At 43.1% G+C, this 21,353-nt stretch overlaps 1 protein-coding gene across 2 annotated transcripts in view; it reads left to right on the top strand.

Annotated features, from left to right (window-relative positions):
* The window catches only part of LOC310870993 (glycogen debranching enzyme-like), a 39,787-nt gene extending 18,732 nt beyond the window's left edge, over positions 1-21,055 (top strand). For both annotated transcript variants that reach the window (XM_083782415.1, XM_083782416.1), the window contains exons 12-35: positions 158-345; positions 1,288-1,411; positions 2,879-3,042; positions 3,523-3,624; positions 4,156-4,311; positions 4,503-4,647; positions 7,273-7,397; positions 7,501-7,613; positions 7,752-7,886; positions 9,165-9,295; positions 9,799-9,935; positions 10,201-10,334; positions 10,772-10,947; positions 11,231-11,333; positions 11,577-11,700; positions 12,383-12,484; positions 12,829-12,940; positions 13,342-13,477; positions 14,159-14,271; positions 15,105-15,316; positions 15,854-15,951; positions 16,557-16,644; positions 17,042-17,175; positions 17,446-21,055. In XM_083782415.1, the coding sequence (XP_083638541.1) occupies positions 158-345; positions 1,288-1,411; positions 2,879-3,042; positions 3,523-3,624; positions 4,156-4,311; positions 4,503-4,647; positions 7,273-7,397; positions 7,501-7,613; positions 7,752-7,886; positions 9,165-9,295; positions 9,799-9,935; positions 10,201-10,334; positions 10,772-10,947; positions 11,231-11,333; positions 11,577-11,700; positions 12,383-12,484; positions 12,829-12,940; positions 13,342-13,477; positions 14,159-14,271; positions 15,105-15,316; positions 15,854-15,951; positions 16,557-16,644; positions 17,042-17,175; positions 17,446-17,563 (3,170 nt within the window). In that variant the 3' untranslated portion in view covers positions 17,564-21,055. The remainder of the gene's footprint in view (positions 1-157; positions 346-1,287; positions 1,412-2,878; positions 3,043-3,522; positions 3,625-4,155; positions 4,312-4,502; positions 4,648-7,272; positions 7,398-7,500; positions 7,614-7,751; positions 7,887-9,164; positions 9,296-9,798; positions 9,936-10,200; positions 10,335-10,771; positions 10,948-11,230; positions 11,334-11,576; positions 11,701-12,382; positions 12,485-12,828; positions 12,941-13,341; positions 13,478-14,158; positions 14,272-15,104; positions 15,317-15,853; positions 15,952-16,556; positions 16,645-17,041; positions 17,176-17,445) is intronic.
* Positions 21,056-21,353: the final 298 nt, after the last annotated feature.

The raw sequence follows: 21,353 nt of genomic DNA on the forward strand, positions 1-21,353 counted from the left end.
ATGTAAATCTAAAGGAATCTAGTAATGACCTACACTCTATTTGAGCACTCCCAGTATAGTGTCTGCATCAGCGCAGAGACGTACTTATTACTTCCGTATTAAAGTGACTGAGGTAATGCGAACTCAGGCCTGTGTTGATGTCTTGCTTTCCCTGCAGGGTCCAACGTCTATCTGCGCCGGGAGCTGATCTGCTGGGGCGATAGTGTCAAACTGCGCTATGGAAATGGTCCTGAGGATTGCCCCTACCTGTGGGCCCACATGCAGAAATACACAGAGATTACGGCTAAATATTTCCATGGAGTCAGACTGGATAACTGCCACTCCACGCCTCTACATGTGGCTGAGGTACCAGGCTGTGATTGGCTTCATTAAGTTCATTTAGCTACCTCTGTGGTTGTGTGTCGGGATGCACATGCAGATTAGACACACCAACGGACCAACATGCAGAAACAAACCGTGCTTGCGGTTAGGGTTATGTTAGGGTTTGAGGTAGGTTGTCGGTCTAATGACTGTCGGACCAATAGTATGTCTAAACTAAAGTCTGTACCCTGTGTGTCATCGTCTCTTCAACTCCATAAAGTGAGGTTATATACAGCGTTAACTTCCTTAAGACCCAGGCCACAAACACACAATGGTTTATAGAGTTTTATGTATTTATTTACTCTTATAATGTGTCCTGTATATTGTATGTTTGCTGATTGATAATATAACCACATGTCCTGTACTGTATGTGGTCCATTGCGAAGTAATTGTGTCACAGCTGTGAAGTGACAACTCAACTAGAAACACTTGATGTAAATGTACACATACCAGGATGTTTGTGTGCAAGAGGATGCTGCAGAACATATTCAGACAGTGCAGACTCTTTAGACAGTGGACTCACACCTCAACATTGAGTAAGAACAGGACATTGTAAAATACCTACAGTATATGTTGCACTACTCATTGTACAACTATTCTACTCTTAGCTTCCTTATGACTCTAGATGACAATGTGTATTTGATGTATTACCATGTGTTGTTCTTGTTTACTGTAAATCGCTCTGGATTAAGAGTGTCTGCTAAAAGCCTAAATTGTTAGTGAATGACATAATATTGTATGCAGTAGACACAACCTAACACATTCCAAAATAAAATAGAGGTATTGGGCCAGTAACTGAACCATAAACAGAAAGCACACTGCACAGATGTATTGCTATGTTATCTATCCTAAACGAGTAGCTCTCCATAATGTATGTGTGATTTTCTCCCCCTGTTTGTGTGTGATGGTCATGTCTTGTCTGTCTAGGCCATGCTAGACGCAGCCAGAGTGGTCAGGCCCAACCTCTATGTCATAGCTGAACTGTTTACAGGCAGTGAGCTCCTTGACAATGTGTTTGTTAACCGCCTGGGAATTACCAGCCTTATACGAGGTACATGCACATGCATGGGCACACGTACATTTGCACATAAACTAATGGCTAATTGGCTTGCCTTTCTCTTCTCGCTACATTGTTTTGCATCAATCGCGTTCCCTGTTCTTTCTTTCTCTCCTCTACTCCCTCCCTCTCTTTTCTTTTCTTTTCTTTCCTCCTCTCCTCTCCAACTTCTGGTATGCCTTCTTCATTCCTTCCATCTCCCATATGCATCTTTCAAACTACATTGGCATGTTTTTGTGTTGCATGTTGTTCTGCTGCTGCTCTGTTGTGGTTGGTTAGTCTATGCTGAACGTGGCCAGGGCCATCCGTCCTAACCTGTATGTTGTGGCTGAACTGTTCACCAGCAGCGAAGAGCTGGATAACATCTTTGTTACAAAACTAGGGATTTCCTCCATAATACGAGGTAGACACACACACACACACACACACACACACACACACACACACACACACACACACAATGTTCAATGAGGATAATGTGAGGTGAACTAAAACTTTGACTACTGTATGTATATACTGTACAAGAGAGCGGGAGGAGGGGGGAGGGTTGTTACCATTGGACAATGTCATTGGTAGGACAATAGTTGTAGTCTACTGTCTACTCTACACTATGGTATGTAGGTCTGAGGAAGTGAGAGGGCTGCTTGTTGCCGTGTGTTGCCACTGCTCACCTGGCTCTCCATGCATCACCATACACATACATTTGGGGGTTATATATTTGTACTAACATTCTTTTTAAGTAAAAATTCAATACATAAGTCAATGGGCTATATGCACACATACAATAACTCTTCGTACTTCCAGGCTGCGAGATGCACACGTAGATTAGACACACCAACGGACCGACATGCGGAATCAACGGTCGGACATGCTGTCGAAAATGCAATGCTCCCGTGCTTGCGGTTAGGTTAGGGTTTGAGGTATGTTTGTCGGTCTAATGACAGTCGGACCAATAGTATGTCTAAAAAACTAAAGCCTGTAACCCCGGGCGGCTTTCCTACTTCAATGATACTAATTAAGGCTCTGTTCCATTTAGTGTGCAGTGGTTCTCAAACTTTTTAATTTCAAGGACCCCCATAACCATTTGTACACTCTCAGAGTTACACACCCGTACAGGCCATTTGGAACCCACTCAAGGAGACTTTTGGAGACCCACTGGGGTAGCAGAGTGTTTCCAGTGAGCCAACACGCACAATAGCAGCACCCTGACTCTGTTTAACCAGAATGGGGCCCAAGTTCTTTCCAAAATGGCGTGTGTGCATACAGCCCATTGCGCTTTAAATATTTCTCTCTCAATGCCTGTCTATCTCTGTGTCTATGCCTAGCTATCTATCTCTTATTCTGTGTACGGTATGTATGTCGGTCTGTCTCCGTGATCTCCGTGTCTATGCCTAGCTATCTATATCTTATTCTGTGTAAGGTATGTATGTCTGTCTGTGACCATTTTCCACAATGTTCCAGAGGCCATGTCAGCCGGTGACAGCCATGAAGAGGGCCGACTGGTGTACCGCTATGGAGGGGAGCCAGTGGGAGCCTTCGTTCAGCCCAGCCTCCGCCTCCTGATACCCTCCATCGCCCATGCCATGTTCCTGGACGTAACCCATGACAACGAGTGTCCCATACAGGTGGATAAATTACAATGGCTAATCATTGGATGTGCAAGTAAAAATTAGAGTAGATATTGTTTATACAGTATTGATTTTATTATATACACTAATAGGAAAGGAAAAACAAACCAACAAACACACAACACACAACCCATTCATTCATTATGTGCACAAGCAAATCTGTATTTTTGTCCTACACAAACATTAAATTCCCATTGACAATCAATGGAGAATTTACGTCATTATGTGCACAAGCAAATCTGTATCTTTGTCCTATATAAACATTAAATTCCCATTGACAATCCATGGAGAAATTACGTTATATGTGGACGAGCAAATCGACATGTTATGTACGATGATACGTGTGTGATTATTATTAAAAAAATTATAATCGATGATTAGTATTCTTTTTTTAATAACCAATTAAATCGATTAGTTCTGTTGCACCCCTAAATTAATGGAAGGGCTTTTCTGATCAGGTTTCTCTTTGTGTTGCAGCTGCGCTCTGCTTTAGACTCTCTGCCCAGTGCAGCTGTGGTCTCAATGGCCTGCTGTGCTACTGGCTCCACTAGAGGATATGATGAACTGGTGCCCCATCAGGTAACACACACACACACACACACATTGTGCAACTAGTTATAGTTATATACGTAAATAAAAATGGTCGCTGTCAAGCAGCAGACACCTTGTATTTCCAAAAACTTTACTTTTCGGGAAATGGAAAAGAAGAGCCAGTGTTCCAATTGATCCAATGTAGTTATAATCTAGTCACAAGCTTTTGTTAATACTTTTCATTGGTTAAATATTGGTAAAACGCAGAGACAGAAATGTTCAAACTATATATATATATATATATATATAATTTTTATCTTTGGAAAAACAGCAAAAATGTTGCAGATCTACAAGTTCACAACACGTCACGATGCAATGCGGTTTTAAGCACGCCGCTGTCATACTAAATATAAATTAGGGAATTAGTATATAAAAACAACAATGCAATTATGGTGATTAAATTATTTCTGCTCGACAGTGACGAAATACAATAAGATTTACTCAGTGATTTTATTAATCGCAACACACCATTACGGCTTATTGCAAATTGTGTGTGTGTGTGTGTGTGTGTGTGTGTAGATCTCTGTTGTAAAGGAGGAGCGTTTCTACCCTAAATGGAACCCCTCAGCCCTCCCCACTGCCCATGCTGAGGTCGGTGCCCAGAGTGGTATCATCGCTGGTAAACTGGCTCTCAACCAACTGCACCAGGAGCTGGCTTCCCAGGGATTCATGCAGGTACGTAGTTTTCTGCATGAATTGGTTAAAACAACACATATTTAGTAGAGCAGTAGAGCAGCAGTTCTCAAACCTTTTCATATAAAGGAACCCCAAATCATGTATTTGGCCACGGACCCCATCTGAAAATTTGGATACTGCTTAATATAAAGACCATAAATTAAGCTTAATATATATGATGTCACTTGCAGGTGTACGTGGATCAGGTGGACGCAGACATCGTGGCAGTGACCCGGCACTGTCCCAGCACCCACCAGTCTGTAGTGTCTGTGTGTAGGACAGCCTTCTGGAAGAACCACCAGTACCCCAGCAGTGTACCCCCCATGTTCATACCGGGTAGGAGCAGTACACAGCTACTAGTACAGCAGATAATAGGAACGATCTTTCACTCTGTGATACAAGCGTGAAATTTGGCATGAACATGCCTCTGGGTCACCTCTTTAACTTTTTTAACCAAGCCAACGAAAATTCCAAAATGGCGGTCATTTTTCAAGATGGCCGCCAAATAAAAAAGGCCTTTTGTGGCGAGACCGGGCACTGCACTCCCTGTGGGTGTGTGGAACGTGTGTGTCGAATTTGAAGTCTGTGGGGCGAACGGTTCTCGGGTTACGTGGATTACAGATGTACACACGCACACAAAAATCGTGAAATATAGAAGATCGTTGGAACGGTTGTTCGCTTGGTGATACAAGCGTGAAATTTGGCATGAACATGCCTCTGGGTCACCTCTTTAACTTTTTTAACTGAGCCATCCAAGAATCCAATATGGCGGTGCTATTTCAAGATGGCCGCCACATCTAAATGTTAGCCTATGTCTACATTTCTTACAAATTTTACAGCCACATCTGTCAATGATGCACGACTGCATATGTTTGCCCGCAAGCAGAGGCCATATAATGCCATTCCACCAACAAGGGCTGCCCTGAAGGAACACGTTAAACGTGCAGCCTACCAAGCAGGAGCTGTCTGGGGACAAGCAACTATCACTCAGCCAGATATTCCAAGTCCTGCAGAATGGGGATGGAAACTGGAAGGACAAAGGTGGTTGGTGAATTGGTCATCACTTCCACCAATTGCTGCCAGCTGCCAGGAATTAACAAAATGCTCCTGCAAACAAAGCTGTACTGGCAGGTGCAAATGTTTCCGTTCATCTCTTTCTTGTACAGCATTGTGCAGCTGTGAATGTGAATAATACATTACACAAAGTCTAGCCACTTCAGTATGAAAACTAAAAAAAATAACAAAATAATAAGAAAATAATATAAAGAATAAAAAAAAATAACAAAAAATCTATCTATAATGGTGAAATTCTTCCTAAAATTTGTAAGAAATGTAGACATAGGCTAACATTTAGATGTGGCGGCCATCTTGAAATAGCACCGCCATATTGTATTTTTGGATGGCTCGGTTAAAAAAGTTAAAGAGGTGACCCAGAGGCATGTTCATGCCAAATTTCACGCTTGTATCACCAAGCGAACAACCGTTCCAATGATCTTCTATATTTCACGATTTTTGTGTGCGTGTGTACATCTGTAATCCACGTAACCCGAGAACCGTTCGCCCCACCGACTTCAAATTCGACACACACGTTCCACACACCCACAGTGAGTGCAGTGCCCGGTCTCGAGTCGGCCGCACCCACGGTTGTCCAGAACCGCCACAAAAGGCCTTCTTGAAAAATGGCCGCCATATTGGAATTTTCGTTGGCTCGGTTAAAAAAGTTAAAGAGGTGACCCAGAGGCATGTTCATGCCAAATTTCACGCTTGTATCACAGAGTGAAAGGTTCTCTCACAATATGGCTGTTAGCCGCTGTACTATACCGTTTTCACTGGAAATACCTACTGCAGTTAGCCTGGGTAAACCCCTCGCCAGATTTGCACCCTCCTGGCAGAATGAAATGTTGTCCAGCAGGGGGAGTGGGTTTACCCAGGCTATACTGCAGTACCATCGTGACATTTGACTTCACGTTTCACTGGAAATACCTAGTACCATCATGACATTTTACTTCACGATTAATAGGAATATGACACGTGTCATCCAGGTAATTGCTATTAGCAATTTAATTGTTTTTGGCATTGGACAAAGCAAGACACGAATAAAGATTTTAGCCTTCATAAACAAAAATTGCACATGGCAGATAAGACAAGTAACTTCAATATACAAAATAGTATAATTTTATACTTTCAAAATAATAGTGAAAATACCCGATCTGCTGTGATCTGCTATTTTCCCCATTATTATATACATTTTATGTTTGAAAATGTATGAAATTTTTTCAACATTTAAATGATTGTGACAATTATGCAAAAATAATGGTGAATATCTCAAATAATTGTAATTTGGCGATTATGCAATAACTGTGACTAGAACGGTGGCACAGTTGGTAGTGCTGTCGCCTCACAGCTGGGTTCGATTCCCGCTCGGGACGCTGTGGGTGCTGGCGGCGTTTTTCCTCCTCCGCGTCATCAGTGCCCATACCCGAGGCGGGGTTGGCGAAAGGGCATTTCTGTGTGGAGTTTGCATGTTCTCCCCGTGTCCCCTAGGGTAGGTACCCTCACAAAAAACATGCAGTAATCCTGGTCTCTAAACTGCCTCCCCCTGGCCAGCAGGGGCGCCTGATGGAGGGGAAAGGAACTGGTTAGAATAACGTGTTCCTTCCACGCGCTACGTCCAACCAGGGAAACTCCCCCCTGTCAGGTGTAAAGGAGCAACTTGGACACTCATGCATGAAGGAAGCATGAGTTCAAGTCCGTTGCTCTCCCCAGGTTGGCAGATGGTGTGTAGAGCCCAGGATCACATTAGATAATTGACACAGGGGTGAAAAATGGGTTACAAAATCGTGGGATAAAAAAAGATTATAATATTTTTTTTATAACTGACTAGAAATACCACGTCCCATGTTGGCCAAAGAGTGATTGCATTGTTGTGCATTCTCTATCTCTCCCACTTTCTCTCTCTAGGGAAGATCGAGGAAGTGGTGTTGGAGGCGAGGACAGTGGAGAGGAAAGTCGGGAGTTATATGAAAGATGACGACTACATCAATGGCATGCCGGAGTACACTGTGGAGATCAAAGAACACATACCGGTAAATGTTATGACGATTATATTAATGATGTTGGTGTTGATGACATGATGATTATTATTAATATCAATACTACTACTAATAACAATAATTATAATATATGTAGTTACAGGATAGTAAAGTAGTGAAGCAGGCTGGAGTTACCTCTAAAGGCCGATCAGAATTTGTCCAGGAAATCGTCTTCCAGAATCTCACACCTGGCAGCGTTATCGCCTTTAGGTATTTAACATGCAAGCATGCATACACTCACACTTTTTTATCCTCAGTCTTATTCTCTCTGACTTTCTCCAACTTTGTCTCTATCTGTTTCTCTGTGTCTTGTCACTGTCACTCTGTGTCTCTGTGCTGTGCTCCCAGGGTGAGTTTGGATCCTAAGGCCCAGCAGTTGGTGGGTGTTCTGAGGTACTACCTGACTCAATTCAGCCCTAAGTACCGCAGAGGCAGCACCCCTGACCCAAACACACCACTAGCCCTCCAAGCACCACTAGCACAGTGAGTGTACACACACACACACACACCTGCATAAAATAAACATTGCACCTGGCACAGACATGCGCAGAGCAAGTGCAGTTGCTGCCGGCCGTACATTGGGCCACCTCAGCATCACGTTCTCATTCACATGATTCACTTCATCCAATCACACACTCATTCCATCTTCATACCGGCTATTTAAAGTTTGCACTGCTCATCCTGCTTGCTTGCTACTGCACACTGATACTGCTGTCTGCTTGGACTACCTTTACACGAGAACGGTCGCCAGAGAAAATGGTGAAGTTGTGTTCTCATTTTTTATCAACCCTTTACACGAGAACGCACACTTTATGAAAACGCTATAATGTGCATGCCAAGTCGCTAGGTGGCGGTAACGGACTGCCAGATAGACCAGTCACCCATCTCTGCCTGCTTTCTAACCGCATGGAGTGACAGACAGGCTAACAGGCAGCCCAGAGGCATGCAGGCAGAGAGCGCCACGGGATGCTTACATTTTACATAAACGCTGCTGCCGCCTATCACAAGGCATTTTATCTTCATCATGGTTTTACATTCACCATCGCTGATGAGTGGCGCTTTGTAGGCGAGGAGGGAGCGCTTGCTCATTGTAGGAACTCCAAATATTATATAACATATGGCTCTGCATCAATGGAATATACATATGCGTTGTGAGCCGACGTGAGCCATTATGTCAAGTCAAGTTGTGTGGATTTATCGTTTCGCCTCTTTACATGGAGACGGGAGGAAACAGCGTTGATTTCAACTTTGGAAGGTGTTTTCACTTTTCCCGAAAACGCTGTTCTTGTCTAAAGCAAGCGATACTTTATTTTGCCGTTTTCTATGAATACCGGTCACGTGTAAACGGGGTCTTAAACGTTTGCTGTCACAGTCGGTGCTGTCGCCTCACAGCTAGAAGGTCCTGGGTTCGATTCCTGCTGAGGACGCTGTGGGCACTGGGGGCGTGTTCTCTCCTCCACGTCATCAGTGCCCATACCCGAGGCGGGGTTGGCAAAAGGGACTTTCTGTGTGTAGGTACCCTCACAAAAAAAAGTGTGTGTGTGTGTGTGTGTGTGTGTGTGTGTGTGTGTGTGTGAGGGTGTGTGTGTGTGTGTGTGTGTGTGTGTGTGTGTGTGTGTGTGTGTGTGTGTGTGTGTGTGTGTGTGTGTGTGTGTGTGTGTGTGTGTGTGTGTGTGTGTGTGTGTGTGTGTGTGTGTGTGTGTGTGTGTGTGTGTGTGTGTGTGTGTGTGTGTGTGTGTGTGTGTGTGTGTTCACATACAGGTTAATGTCCAAGCTCACTTTGGCAGATCTGAACGTTCTGCTGTTTCGTTGCGATTCTGAAGAGCAGGAAGACGGAGGAGGATGTTACGGTATTCCTGGATGGGAGACTCTGAAATACGCTGGACTGCAAGGTACATGAATTTACAGCATTATGCAAGATGAAGTGAGGGGCGCTCTTATCATCATACATCATCAGACATCTATGACGACCTATGTCCACATATGACATAAATTATCCATTCATTGTCAACGGGTATTTAATGTTTGTGTAAGATGTAATTCTACACTAATAGCTGCGCCCCTCAAAAAACAAGTTTAGGTATAGCGGGTAAGGCACCGGCACCATGAGCCCTATTTTTGTCAGTACTAAAAAAAGGGAAACTGCTATATAGATACCACTGTGTCAGCAGAACCTCTTTAATTGGCCTCTAGGATTTATGAATAGAAATAGAGACATTAACCACTGGCTCCATACGGATACTGGGGGAGAACCACTGCTTTATGTAATTGTAAGGTATGCAGCTACACAGCTTTCTATTAAATTAAGGGACAGCCAGATATGTGACTTTATCTTCACTGTGCCGTGCTGTGGTTATTGGTTTACTGGTGTTTCTCTGCTGGGGCCCTCGTGAAGGTCTGATGTCAGTGCTGGCCGACATTCGTCCCAACAACGACCTGGGACACCCTGTCTGTGCCAACCTGAGGCAGGGCGACTGGCTCATTGAGTATGTCTCCAACAGACTGGTAAACAAAGAGGGACCTCTGGCACAGGTAAGGCTTACAGTCATGAATAACACTGCTGTCAAATGCTGTGCATTTATGTACCCTGAATAAGTGAAGGAATTAAACAATGAATGAATGATTGAATGAAGGAACGTGAAGGAGTGATAATGTATAGGTACAGTTAATAATCACATACAGTAGATCAATTCACAGGCTCATCAGATGAGATCTGACACTGATACGGATCTGATACCGTGACACATACTGCTTTTTAAACATTACGTCTGCCTGTCTTTGCTGGTCTGCGTGGCAGGTGGGTCAGTGGTTGGTGGCCATGTTTGACTACCTCAAGCACATCCCACGTTACCTCATCCCCTGCTACTTTGACGCCATCCTGGTAGGAACCTACACCACTGCCCTGGATGCTACGTACAAGCGCATGTCCAGGTACGGCCGTACGTGCCTGACTGTCTGCGTAACTGAGTAGGTAGAGAGGTAATCGGAAGGTCTCCGGTTTGCCTCCCAACCTGCCCATGTCGAAGTGTCCCTGAGCAAGTCTCTTAACCCCTAACAGCTGCCCCCCCCCCCTTATCATGACCATCTGAGCTGCGTGAAGCTGAAAAGTAATTTCCCTCACAAGATTAACTGAACCGTCCCGTCCCGACTCAATCTCACACACGATTGACTGACAATTTGATTGATACAATTTCAAAAAATTTAACTATTATTGCTAGTTTGTCTAAATACATGCGTAGTTTACATGTTTATTTAAAGCTTGTTTTGTTTACCAATCCCTTCAGCTGGGTCAATGTATAGTGTGATATTCTACAGGAGTTGTGGTAACTGGCATTAGTTGCACTAATTCAGTCTTTCTCTCCTTGTAGTTTTATCCAGAATGGCTCCAGCTTTGTGCGTCTCCTGGCGTTGGGTTCGGTCCAGATGTGTGGTGTTGGCCGTTTTCCCGCCCTCCCTCCTGTTTCCTCTGAGTTAGATGACGTTCCGTACCGCCTCAGTCCAATCACAGGGGAAAAGGAGCAGTGCTGTGTCTCACTGGCTGCAGGTAGCCAATCACCTTCTGAGATGTTCATGGTGTTTTGATTGCAATAACTGAGTGATTGATTGCTCACAGTAAATTCAAGGTTAAAATCATGTTGGAAAAACGCATAGCGTGGACTGGTAATTCATCACTTGGTTGTTTTTCTACTTCCCAAGTCATGTGAATTAGATTATTTACAGATGTAAGCATGTAAGACATATTCTAATTATTATAATAAACCAATGCAAACAACATTGGCAATGCAACTATACAGTACATCCAGTCTATTCTTATTCGTATTCTCCAGGTCTTCCTCATTTCTCTGCGGGTATTTTCCGCTGTTGGGGCCGAGATACGTTCATTTCTCTGAGGGGACTGATGCTGCTGACTGGCAGACATGTTGAGGCACGGTATGGCATTGGTGGTCACAGAGTGTGTGTGTGTGTGTGTGTGTGTGTGTGTGTGTGTGTGTGTGTGTGTGTGTGTGTGTGTGTGTGTGTGGATATATTTTATGTACAATGTATGCTCATGCATGAATATTCACATAATTATGTGTAGGTGTTCTTTTGTACGTGCAGTGCACATCATCTGTATGTACACTCTCTAATTACCAAATTGGCATTTGCATTCTCTGTCGTCCCGTCACTTATTAGCAACATTATCCTGGCCGTTGCGGGCACCCTACGCCACGGCTTGATCCCAAACCTGCTGGGAGAAGGACGCTGTGCCAGGTTCAACTGCAGAGACGCAGTGTGGTGGTGGCTCCAATGCATCCAGGTACTGGTGGATACAGTACATATTAATGCATCCAGGTACTGGTGGATACAGTACATATTAATGCATCCAGGTGCTGGTGGATACAGTACATATTAATGCATCCAGGTACTGGTGGATGGATACATACAGTAACTAGGTTACATACGAGGCAGGTTGTGGCCTCCTGGTGGCGCTCTAATAGGCCAATGTGAAAAGGAAAAGGGTGCCATAAAAGGGTAAAATAAGCGGTTACTCAACAAAAATAATAAGTACTCGTATCGGTACTCTGTATTGGCGAATACTAAAAATGTAGTAATTGTACTCTGTCTGAAAAACAAATGGTATCGGCCGGGACAACTCTATAATAATGAATCCAGGTACTGGTGGTGGATACCTACAGTAATGATGCATCCAGGTACTGCTGGATACATACAGCCAATAATGCATCCAGAATTCCAGATACACATAGTAATGCATCCAGGTACTGACCGATTTTAGCTATATATATTGTTTGATCGGGGTGCGCACGCTTTTCCGACACACCAAAGGTCCGAAGCGCGGGGACATGCGATGCGAAAATGCGATGGTCCGACAAGCGCTGCTCCTGTGCTTGCGGTTATGGTTAGGTTAGGGATTGAGGTTTCGGATCAATAGTATGTCGGAACTAAAGCCTGTACCCGTTTGATCATTTATTGTCATTTAGGACTACGCTACCCATGTGCCCGAGGGGCTTGAAATCCTGCACTGCCCTGTCACGCGCATGTACCCCAGTGATGACTCTGAGCCATGCAAACCTGGAGAAGTGGTATGTCTCATACACACACACACACACACACACACACACACACACACACACACACAGTACACATACTGTACACACAGATGCAAAAAAGTGTTGAGTCACAAGATAAGAGTAATGGCTAATCTTGCTGACTGATTCATGTACAATCAATGAGTTTGTGTTCATAAAACAGTAGCTGTAGCAATAGTATACAATAATATTTGTTAATAATATTTTCCACAGGTTTGACGTAACATTATGTTAGATTTAATGTCTCCGAAAGTTAATTCAATGTCTCAGCAAAAAATATGTCATTGAAACATTTCACATTGTTAGTCATTCTAATGTGTGTGTTTGCATGTGTACAGGAGCAGCCACTATATGATGTGATACAGGAGGCCCTGCAACGCCATCTAGAGGGCATCTCTTTCAGAGAGCGAAATGCTGGACCCAAGATAGACATGCATATGAGGGATGAAGGTAGGTGTGTATGTAATTGAGTGGCATTGCAACCCATTTTGGGCGGGAACCCCTTTTGGTGTTAGCATTATGTTATGCTTTAGCTATTGAAAAATAGCAGATCTACAAGCTCATAGCGAGCTTGTAGGTCTGCTATTTTTGAAAAATCGAAGAACGACTGACATAGAAACATAGCTTTTTCAGAAAACTGTCAGGATGTAGAAGACATTTTTAGAATCTGATCTCAGGCCTAAATGGGTTAAAAGCAGGGTTCTATTAATTTGTGATGTACTTTGTATTTTGGTGGGGTTTTCCTGCAAGTAATCTAACCTACTAAATCAACCATTGCCCTGAAATATCCTGAAGCCATGCTCAACGTTCAACTTTGGACATTACTTGCTCTTACCCTTGACCCCTGCCAGGGTTCAACGTGGCTGCCAAAGTGGACCCAGCGACAGGTTTTGTATCTGGAGGCAACCGTTTTAACTGTGGAACGTGGATGGACAAGATGGGAGAGAGCGAGCAAGCCAGGAATAAAGGCATGCCTGCTACGCCGAGGTACAGTAATACCACAGTAATACTACAGTAATACCACACACACACACTGTAGAATAGATAGATACACACACATACTGTAGATACACATATACTGTAGGCGTGTAGTCTGAAGGTACTTGGTTGACAGCTACCCAACAAAGTATCAGACATTAATGCAATCTCCCGCCACCGCCAAGATTCCAAACTATGACGAGCCGTAGATGTGCCGTTCCAGATGTGTGGGTGTATCAGCAATATTCTGCTGACAACATGCAAATCTGCCTAATGACATAATGCCATATGTTACTGGTAAACAAATATCACACCCCCTCTCTTCCCCTTTATTTGTAGAACGGTTGACATAGACTGGATAGGATGCGCAGATCAATTATTACATGACAAAATAAAATGCAATAAAAGCCAGGGTTCTTATGGCTGGTTGTCCCTTTTCATTAGACCCACCTTGTTAGTCCTGTAGCACCAGTGTTACCGGTACCGTTGGTGTGTGAAGCTTTCAAACCCAAGCACTTATCACCCTTACACTACTAGAGGTCAGTCGAAAGGATTAGAGGCGTAAGGGCGATACGTTTATTTAGATTTTGAATCGTTTAGATAGGTATTTGAAGGCTTCTGTCTGCCTCTCTCACATTCTCTAATGTTATTGTTTTTTGTATGTGTCTGTGATGTGTGTCCTTGCTCCAGAGATGGAGCAGCAGTAGAGATTGTTGGTCTCAGCAAATCCACAGTCCGCTGGGTGGTGGAGCTCCACGAGGACGGACAGTTCCCCTACAGTGGCGTCACAGTACACAGAGACGGTAACTCACAGACTGTAACCAATCAGCATGATTGCAGTTTAGACAAACCAACTCACAGACTGTAACCAATCAGCATGATTGCAGTTTAGACAAACCTTTTTCACATGAAGTGCTATGTTTTCATTTTGGTGATAGTCAGTGTGCCATCATTTAATTAAATGAAATTATCTCAGCTGATTTTGATTGTCCATAGGATACACATAACAAGTTAACAACCTTAGAAATGTTTTCTTTCACATCAGGATGTAATGATCATTAAACTCGGAGCAATAACCCACCTATCTCCCAGAGTCCCGCCCCAGTCATGAGTTAGGAGTTGAAATGAATGGACAATTATGTGCAGGATGTAATTTGTAGATGTGAATGGACTTAATTTAACTGACTAAACGTTTTTGCAATATTTAATTTTAAAATAAAAAACTTCTCTGTCTCACACTTATGCCAGTGTGCCAGTGATCACCCTCCCCGGGGCCAATGTTGGCACCTGTGCCTAAGGTTGCCTACCCCTGGTTTAGACCCTTCATTTTTGAGTGGTGCAACCACTCCTACAACCAGCTTGCAATGTCCTCGTGCCTGTTTGTGTGTGTGTCTGTGTGAGCACGAGTATGTGACTTAATAATAGCAGTAGGGGGCGCCAGAAACAGTGAGAGGGGTAGTGTCTCTAATGAGAGAGAGAGAGAGAGAGAGAGAGGGAGAGAGGGGGAGAGAGGGGGGGGGGGGAATTGCACCATTCAGTTCACACGTGTGTGATTTTTACAGAGATATTTGATTAAATTAAAACTCTCCCTATATATGTGCAACTCTCTCTCTCTATATATGCAATACATTTCCAGGTAAGGAAGTGTTCATCTCGTATGATCAGTGGAACCAGCAGCTCCAGGAGACGTTCGAGAAAGGTTTCTGGGTGTCTGGGGAGTCGGAGGACCCCAACGAGAAGCACCCTGAACTGGTGCATAAAAAAGGCATCTATAAGGACAGCTATGGGGCCTCCAGTCCCTGGTGCGACTATCAGCTGAGACCCAATTTCGCCATCGCCATGGTGGTGGTAGGTCAACAAACACACTTAGACAGATTTATATCATAGGGGGCACCTTGGAACAGTCTGTAGTGCTGTCGCCTCACAACTAGAAGGTCCTGGGTTCAATTCCCGCTGGGGACGTGTTCTCTCCTCCGCGTCATCAGTGCCCATAACTTGGTGGGGTTGGCAAAAGGGCCTTTCTGTGTGGAGTTTGCATGTTCTTCCCGTGTCCCCTAGGGTAGGTAGGTACCCCCACAAAAAACATGCAGTAATCCTGGTCTCTATAACTACCTCCTCCTGGCCAGCCGGGGCGCCTGATGGAGGGGAAAGGGAACTGGTCTGGTCTGGCTGCCCCCCCAAGTTGGGGGGGCAGCAAAATTGTGGGATAAAAAAAAAGACAGGTTGATATCATTATCAACATGGTGGTGGAATAGGGTTCCCAGATGTCCCAGTTTGGCAACACAAAAAATGTCCCTCTAATTTGTTAGTCAGTTGCAATTCCTTCATGGATGTGATGATGTTGTTGTGATGATTTGGTTGACTGGCTTTATAACTGACTGACAGGCTCCAGAGCTGTTTACCGTGGAGAGAGCGTGGACAGCCTTGGAGGTCGCTGAGAAGAAGCTTCTGGGACCTCTAGGGATGAAGACCCTTGACCCTGAGTAATACACACACACACACACACACAATATTCTGCATCTCAAAGCCTGTTCATTTAAAATCAAATAGAACACCCAATAACAAATGTATTTTACTCTCCTTTTATCATTGTTGTTTTATTTTAATTTTTTTAAATAATAAGATGCACTTTGAGAAGGTTTTCTTGTTCTAACTCTCGTCTGGTACATCAGCTCATATCAAAGTAACACTCCATGTTGTCTGACATCACCTTAGTGTAATGGTGTACTGTAACACTCCATGTTGTCTGACATCACCTTAGTGACATGGTGTACTGTACTGTAACACTCCATGTTGTCTGACATCACCTTAGTGACATGGTGTACTGTAACACTCCATGTTGTCTGACATCACCTTAGTGACATGGTGTACTGTAACACTCCATGTTGTCTGACATCACCTTAGTGACATGGTGTACTGTAACACTCCATGTTGTCTGACATCACCTTAGTGACATGGTGTACTGTAACACTCCATGTTGTCTGACATCACCTTAGTGACATGGTGTACTGTAACACTCCATGTTGTCTGACATCACCTTAGTGACATGGTGTACTGTAACACTCCATGTTGTCTGACATCACCTTAGTGACATGGTGTACTGCGGCGTCTACGACAACGCCCTGGACAACGACAACTACAACGTGTCCAGGGGCTTCAACTACCACCAGGGACCGGTGAGTCACACAGCTCTTTGCTGCTCTGGAGACGGTAGTGTGTGTGTGTGTGTGTGTGTGTGTGTGTGGCAGTGTGGCAGTGTGCCGCGGGTTCGACTCCCGATCCTGACGGCCTTTACTGCGTGTCACCCCCTCATCTCTCTCCTCATTTCCTGTCAGCCTAGTGTATACCTATCCCTCTATGAAAAATAAAATAAAGGTGAAAGCCACAAAAACAAACTTTTTAAAAAATAGAAAAAGAAACGCTAATTCCGTACTCAGACATACAGACGGTACTCGGACATACAGACACACATTGCTGTCTATAGGAGTGGAGTGGCTAGCACCATTCAAAAAAATTGTGGGATAAATCTCAGACTGTTGATAATTCTGTGTCTGCATTTCTCTCTGTAAATAGGAGTGGTTATGGCCAGTAGGCTACTTTCTACGTGCTAAACTGCACTTTGCCAAGATGCTGAGTGAGGAAGCCTACAGCGAGACTGTCACCCTGGTCAAAAATGTGCTGTCAAAACACTATACCCACCTGGAGAGGTAGGAATACTTGGACTGCCTGTTTCTACATGGTTTCTGGCCTGTCCTAAATCCTGACACAACTGAAGCAACTGTAGTCTTTTGTCCTCTCTCATGTATTTCAGTGTAGGGCTGGGTGATATTTCAAATTTATAATGGAAAAAATAAGAAAAAAGCTCTGGTCAGGTGAAAATTATTCACCCAAATCATCTGTGTGTAATTGAGTACAATCCTCTAGTAAATGTCCACCATTGGTAAGGACCTTTATGTTGCTGTTCTCGTCCCTCTCAGGTCTCCATGGAAAGGTTTACCAGAGTTGACCAATGAGAACGGCCAGTTCTGCCCCTTCAGCTGTGAAACCCAGGCCTGGTCTCTGGCCACGGTGCTCGAGGTCCTGCATGACCTCTAGACGACCACATCTTCGCCTGTGTTGTTGAGAGGTTGTCCTTTCTGTGTGCATGGAATCTTCTTCGCGTTTGAGTAAAAGGTCACACACCCCTCCCTTCTAGTAGTAGTTTTAGACCGTGATGGAGGGGCGCTGTCTCAAGCGAACTTGAGCCACGAGCATGCTAAAAAGTGCACGAGTTGCCGTGTCAAACATTGTGAAGTTCGCTTAGCCGAATCGGACCCGTTGGAGTTGCAACCCGTTGTTGTAACAGAACAGAATAGTAAATCATGTTCTGGCGAGAGTGTTTGCCCCAACTGCCACTCAAAGTTACTACTGGCCAATCACAGCGCGTCCTTACTCAAACGCAAAGAAGATTCCATGCTCGCGTCCTTACTCCTTTCTACTGTAGTAGTTCCTGTTGTAGCCCAGCGAGGAGGAAGGAGATTTCACAGGGCTGATACAAACGGGCACTTTACTTACAGTAATTTATCCGTTTTTGTGAATTCTCCCTCTTCCTCACGAGCAAGGTCTAACGTCAAGGCTACATTTATACTCTGTTGCATGACCAGCACTTTTTGTCCAGTTGAAAACATATAATTTCTGTAGAGCAACATAGTATAGTTGCGCAACAAAGTATAAATTAGCGTGAAAGATTACCAGGTTTAGCCCCAATAATTCTGCAGTGCCTCCTCCAGTAGCTCAGTTATTTTTTTTTAAATCAAATGCCAGGGTGTGTCAACTTCTAAATGGATATACAGTAGAACCAGCATTTTACAGAGCCAGCATTTAGTCTATTAGATAGCCTACTGAATAAAATCCAAACATTCTGGTCCTAGTGCTGGTTCATGCACTACCATCACAGAAGTGCTGATTGTTGTTGCAGTTGTCAGTGTCTATACCTGAGTAATCTATAGATCAGTGATTCTCAACCTGTGGGCCCAGCCCCTGCTATTGCAAGTGGGCCCCCGACTAATACGATTTTCAAGTGGGCCCTGATCCGCCAGAAAAGGTTGAGAATCGCTGCTATAGACCTTGTAGAAAGAAAGCTCTTGGGGTGGAGTGGTGCATTGTTTGGCCTACAGTGCTTGGCCTGACTAGAACACACACATGTATTATGTTTAGTCGAGTCACGGCAGGTAATTTGAAAACCCACAGGCTGTGGTAGCTGAATGTTCAGAACTACTGAATTCTTCTTTGCTGTACTGCTAAAATGTCTTCTTCTGTAAATGGAGGGATTATTGGCACACACACACAGATACTTAGTTCAGTTATTCCTATTGGTATATAAACAGTTTTTCAATAGCAGTGTATTGTTTTGCTGTTTACAAAGTATGATCTCAGTCTGCTGAAATGGGTGAGAGAATAGATTTAAACAAATAAGCACTGAAACTGTAACATCTGTCATCCAGGGGAAATGTTTTTTTTCTCTGCATTCTGTCCCAAATCAAAGAATCTCGGTCTACTGATACTTTAATTAATTGATCATTTCTACCCCTCTTTTTTAACTTTCACTTTATGTGAATATACATATCCAAGAAATTGGAAAACATTCATTGGGTTAATTTAACAAGACCGTAAGTAACATCATGATGAAAGATGGTATCAAAATACATCTGTGTGAGAATATATACTATGTCACACAATGATGGCACAATGTGTCACATTGTTAGCTTGAAGATTGGCCTATAGTCAACACCTGCGTTGTGTATAAAGTATAAATTAGGTTTTTACTTCCTTGTGTTACTTTTGGCTGTAGCTCGCTGTCATGCTTTTTATTGAAATCATTGGTGTTGGTGTTTATTTAATGTTGCATCACCTGGTGTATTTCTGTCCTAGACTAAACTGGGTTCAATTCACTTTGTGTATAATTTAGTTATTAAAATAATAATTGTCTGGCATATCCACATATCCAAAGAATTATACAATCACATAAATGCTGTCATTAGCAATGGCGGATTTTGTTTTTCTCTGCAGAGATTAATGCAAATTGATGTCAGCCTTGCAGTGTCAGTCGGCTTCATTTTATTCTTACACATGCTGCACTGTTTGAGAAGAAAAAGGTAAAACATTGGAGAGTTTTTTATTAATGGAAAGCTGCTTTGTGTCTGAGAATGTATCTATATAATACCATTACTGTTTTCCTGTTTTAAGTGTGTCATCACTGTGGATTTATGACCTTAAAATGCCCTACCTCTTAACCATCACACCCTAATCCCTTAGCCTGTTCCTCACATACACACACAAAAAAATCATTGACAACGTTTTCTTTTACAAGATCACAGGACTGATGCACCAATGATGTTACATGGATCTCTTTATCCCCCTCCCTATGTTTTCCTATACTTAAGTTACACTTTCTTTTATAAAATGTATTGGAAAAAGAAAATGCTCAATGTATACTTGCCACTTTACATCCTTCACCCTATACCCTTAAATATGAACTTCACCCTAAACCATCCTCCACCCTTGCATACTAACTTCACCTGGGCTGGCCTAAACCATCCTCCACCCTTACATACTAACGTACTTCACCTGGGCTGGCCTAAACCATCCTCCACCCTTACATACTAACTTCACCTGGGCCGGCCTAAACCATCCTCCACCTTACTCACTTAATCCTAAACCATCCTCCACCCTCCTCCCTTGCATACTAACCCTGCACACTAAACCATTGTCCACCCTACACCCTTAAATGGTAAACGTTTATGGATGTTCTTATGGAAGAACATAAAGGTTTAAGAAACTCATTTATCATAGGTGATGCTGTACAAGTACATGAATGTATTGTAACTATATTTAGCAGGTCAGGTGAAACGGTTTGGTAGTTGTGTGTTGGTGCTAGTTATTTGCATTTTCTGATTATTATCCCTTTGTAATCAGTAAGAAATCCCCTTGGATTACACTAGTCTCTAGATCAATGATCATTCTCAGTGCATGATGTTGACAACATCAATTGGTATGAAGGTGATGAAACAGACAGTAGAACTTTGTTGTTGCCATTGTTGTGTTGGAATGGTTAAAGTTTCACCCATATCTGGCAACTATGTAATAACAGTAAGTTGTACCTAAAAAAATAAAAAAATAAAAATAACACAACAAAAATAACCAAAAGAAATGTTGGTTAGTACTTTCACATTCACACTTCCTCACCAGCATTTAAACTTGATATAATATTTCTCAAGAATTGTCACTCAACTGTAGCTTGCTGTTTCAAGAAGCAGGTTAACAAATATGTTTTTTGAAAGTGCTTGTACGATTTGCTTCGGTAAAGTTACAGGGAGGACAATGAAATGAGACATCACCTTTGGCAATGTTGCAATATAACATGGTTAAAACCGTTATCCAGTGTAGGATATTTGACTTGGTGTACTATTCTAACCCACACAGCCTTACTATCATAATCTGGTCATTTAATTGGTCAGTGTGTGGTTGCATTGGTTGTTATTGTGTTGTGGTTTCCAATGTTTCCCTAATATTGCCATAGAGCTGTAATGAATAAACAACCTGCTACAGTACGTGTGTGTGTGACGTGCGTGTGTGTGTGCGTGTGTGTGAGACTGACTGTGTGAGAGATCAGTTACAAGTTATTTTCATTCACACATGTTTTATTTTATTTAAACTGCACATGCACCAAATAATGAGTCTGATATACTTTGTGTATGTATATATATCTATATCTCAGACTCATCATTTGGCGTTATTATTATTAGGCCTAAAACATGACAGAACTCTAAAAACATGATGGAACTAGCTAATAAGTTATAATAACTAACAGCTCAGTAGGGAACAGACAATCGTTCAAAAGTAGTGT

This window comes from Protomyctophum parallelum, assembly GCF_964188405.1.
Source record: "Protomyctophum parallelum genome assembly, chromosome: 14".
Classification (NCBI taxonomy): domain Eukaryota; kingdom Metazoa; phylum Chordata; class Actinopteri; order Myctophiformes; family Myctophidae; genus Protomyctophum; species Protomyctophum parallelum.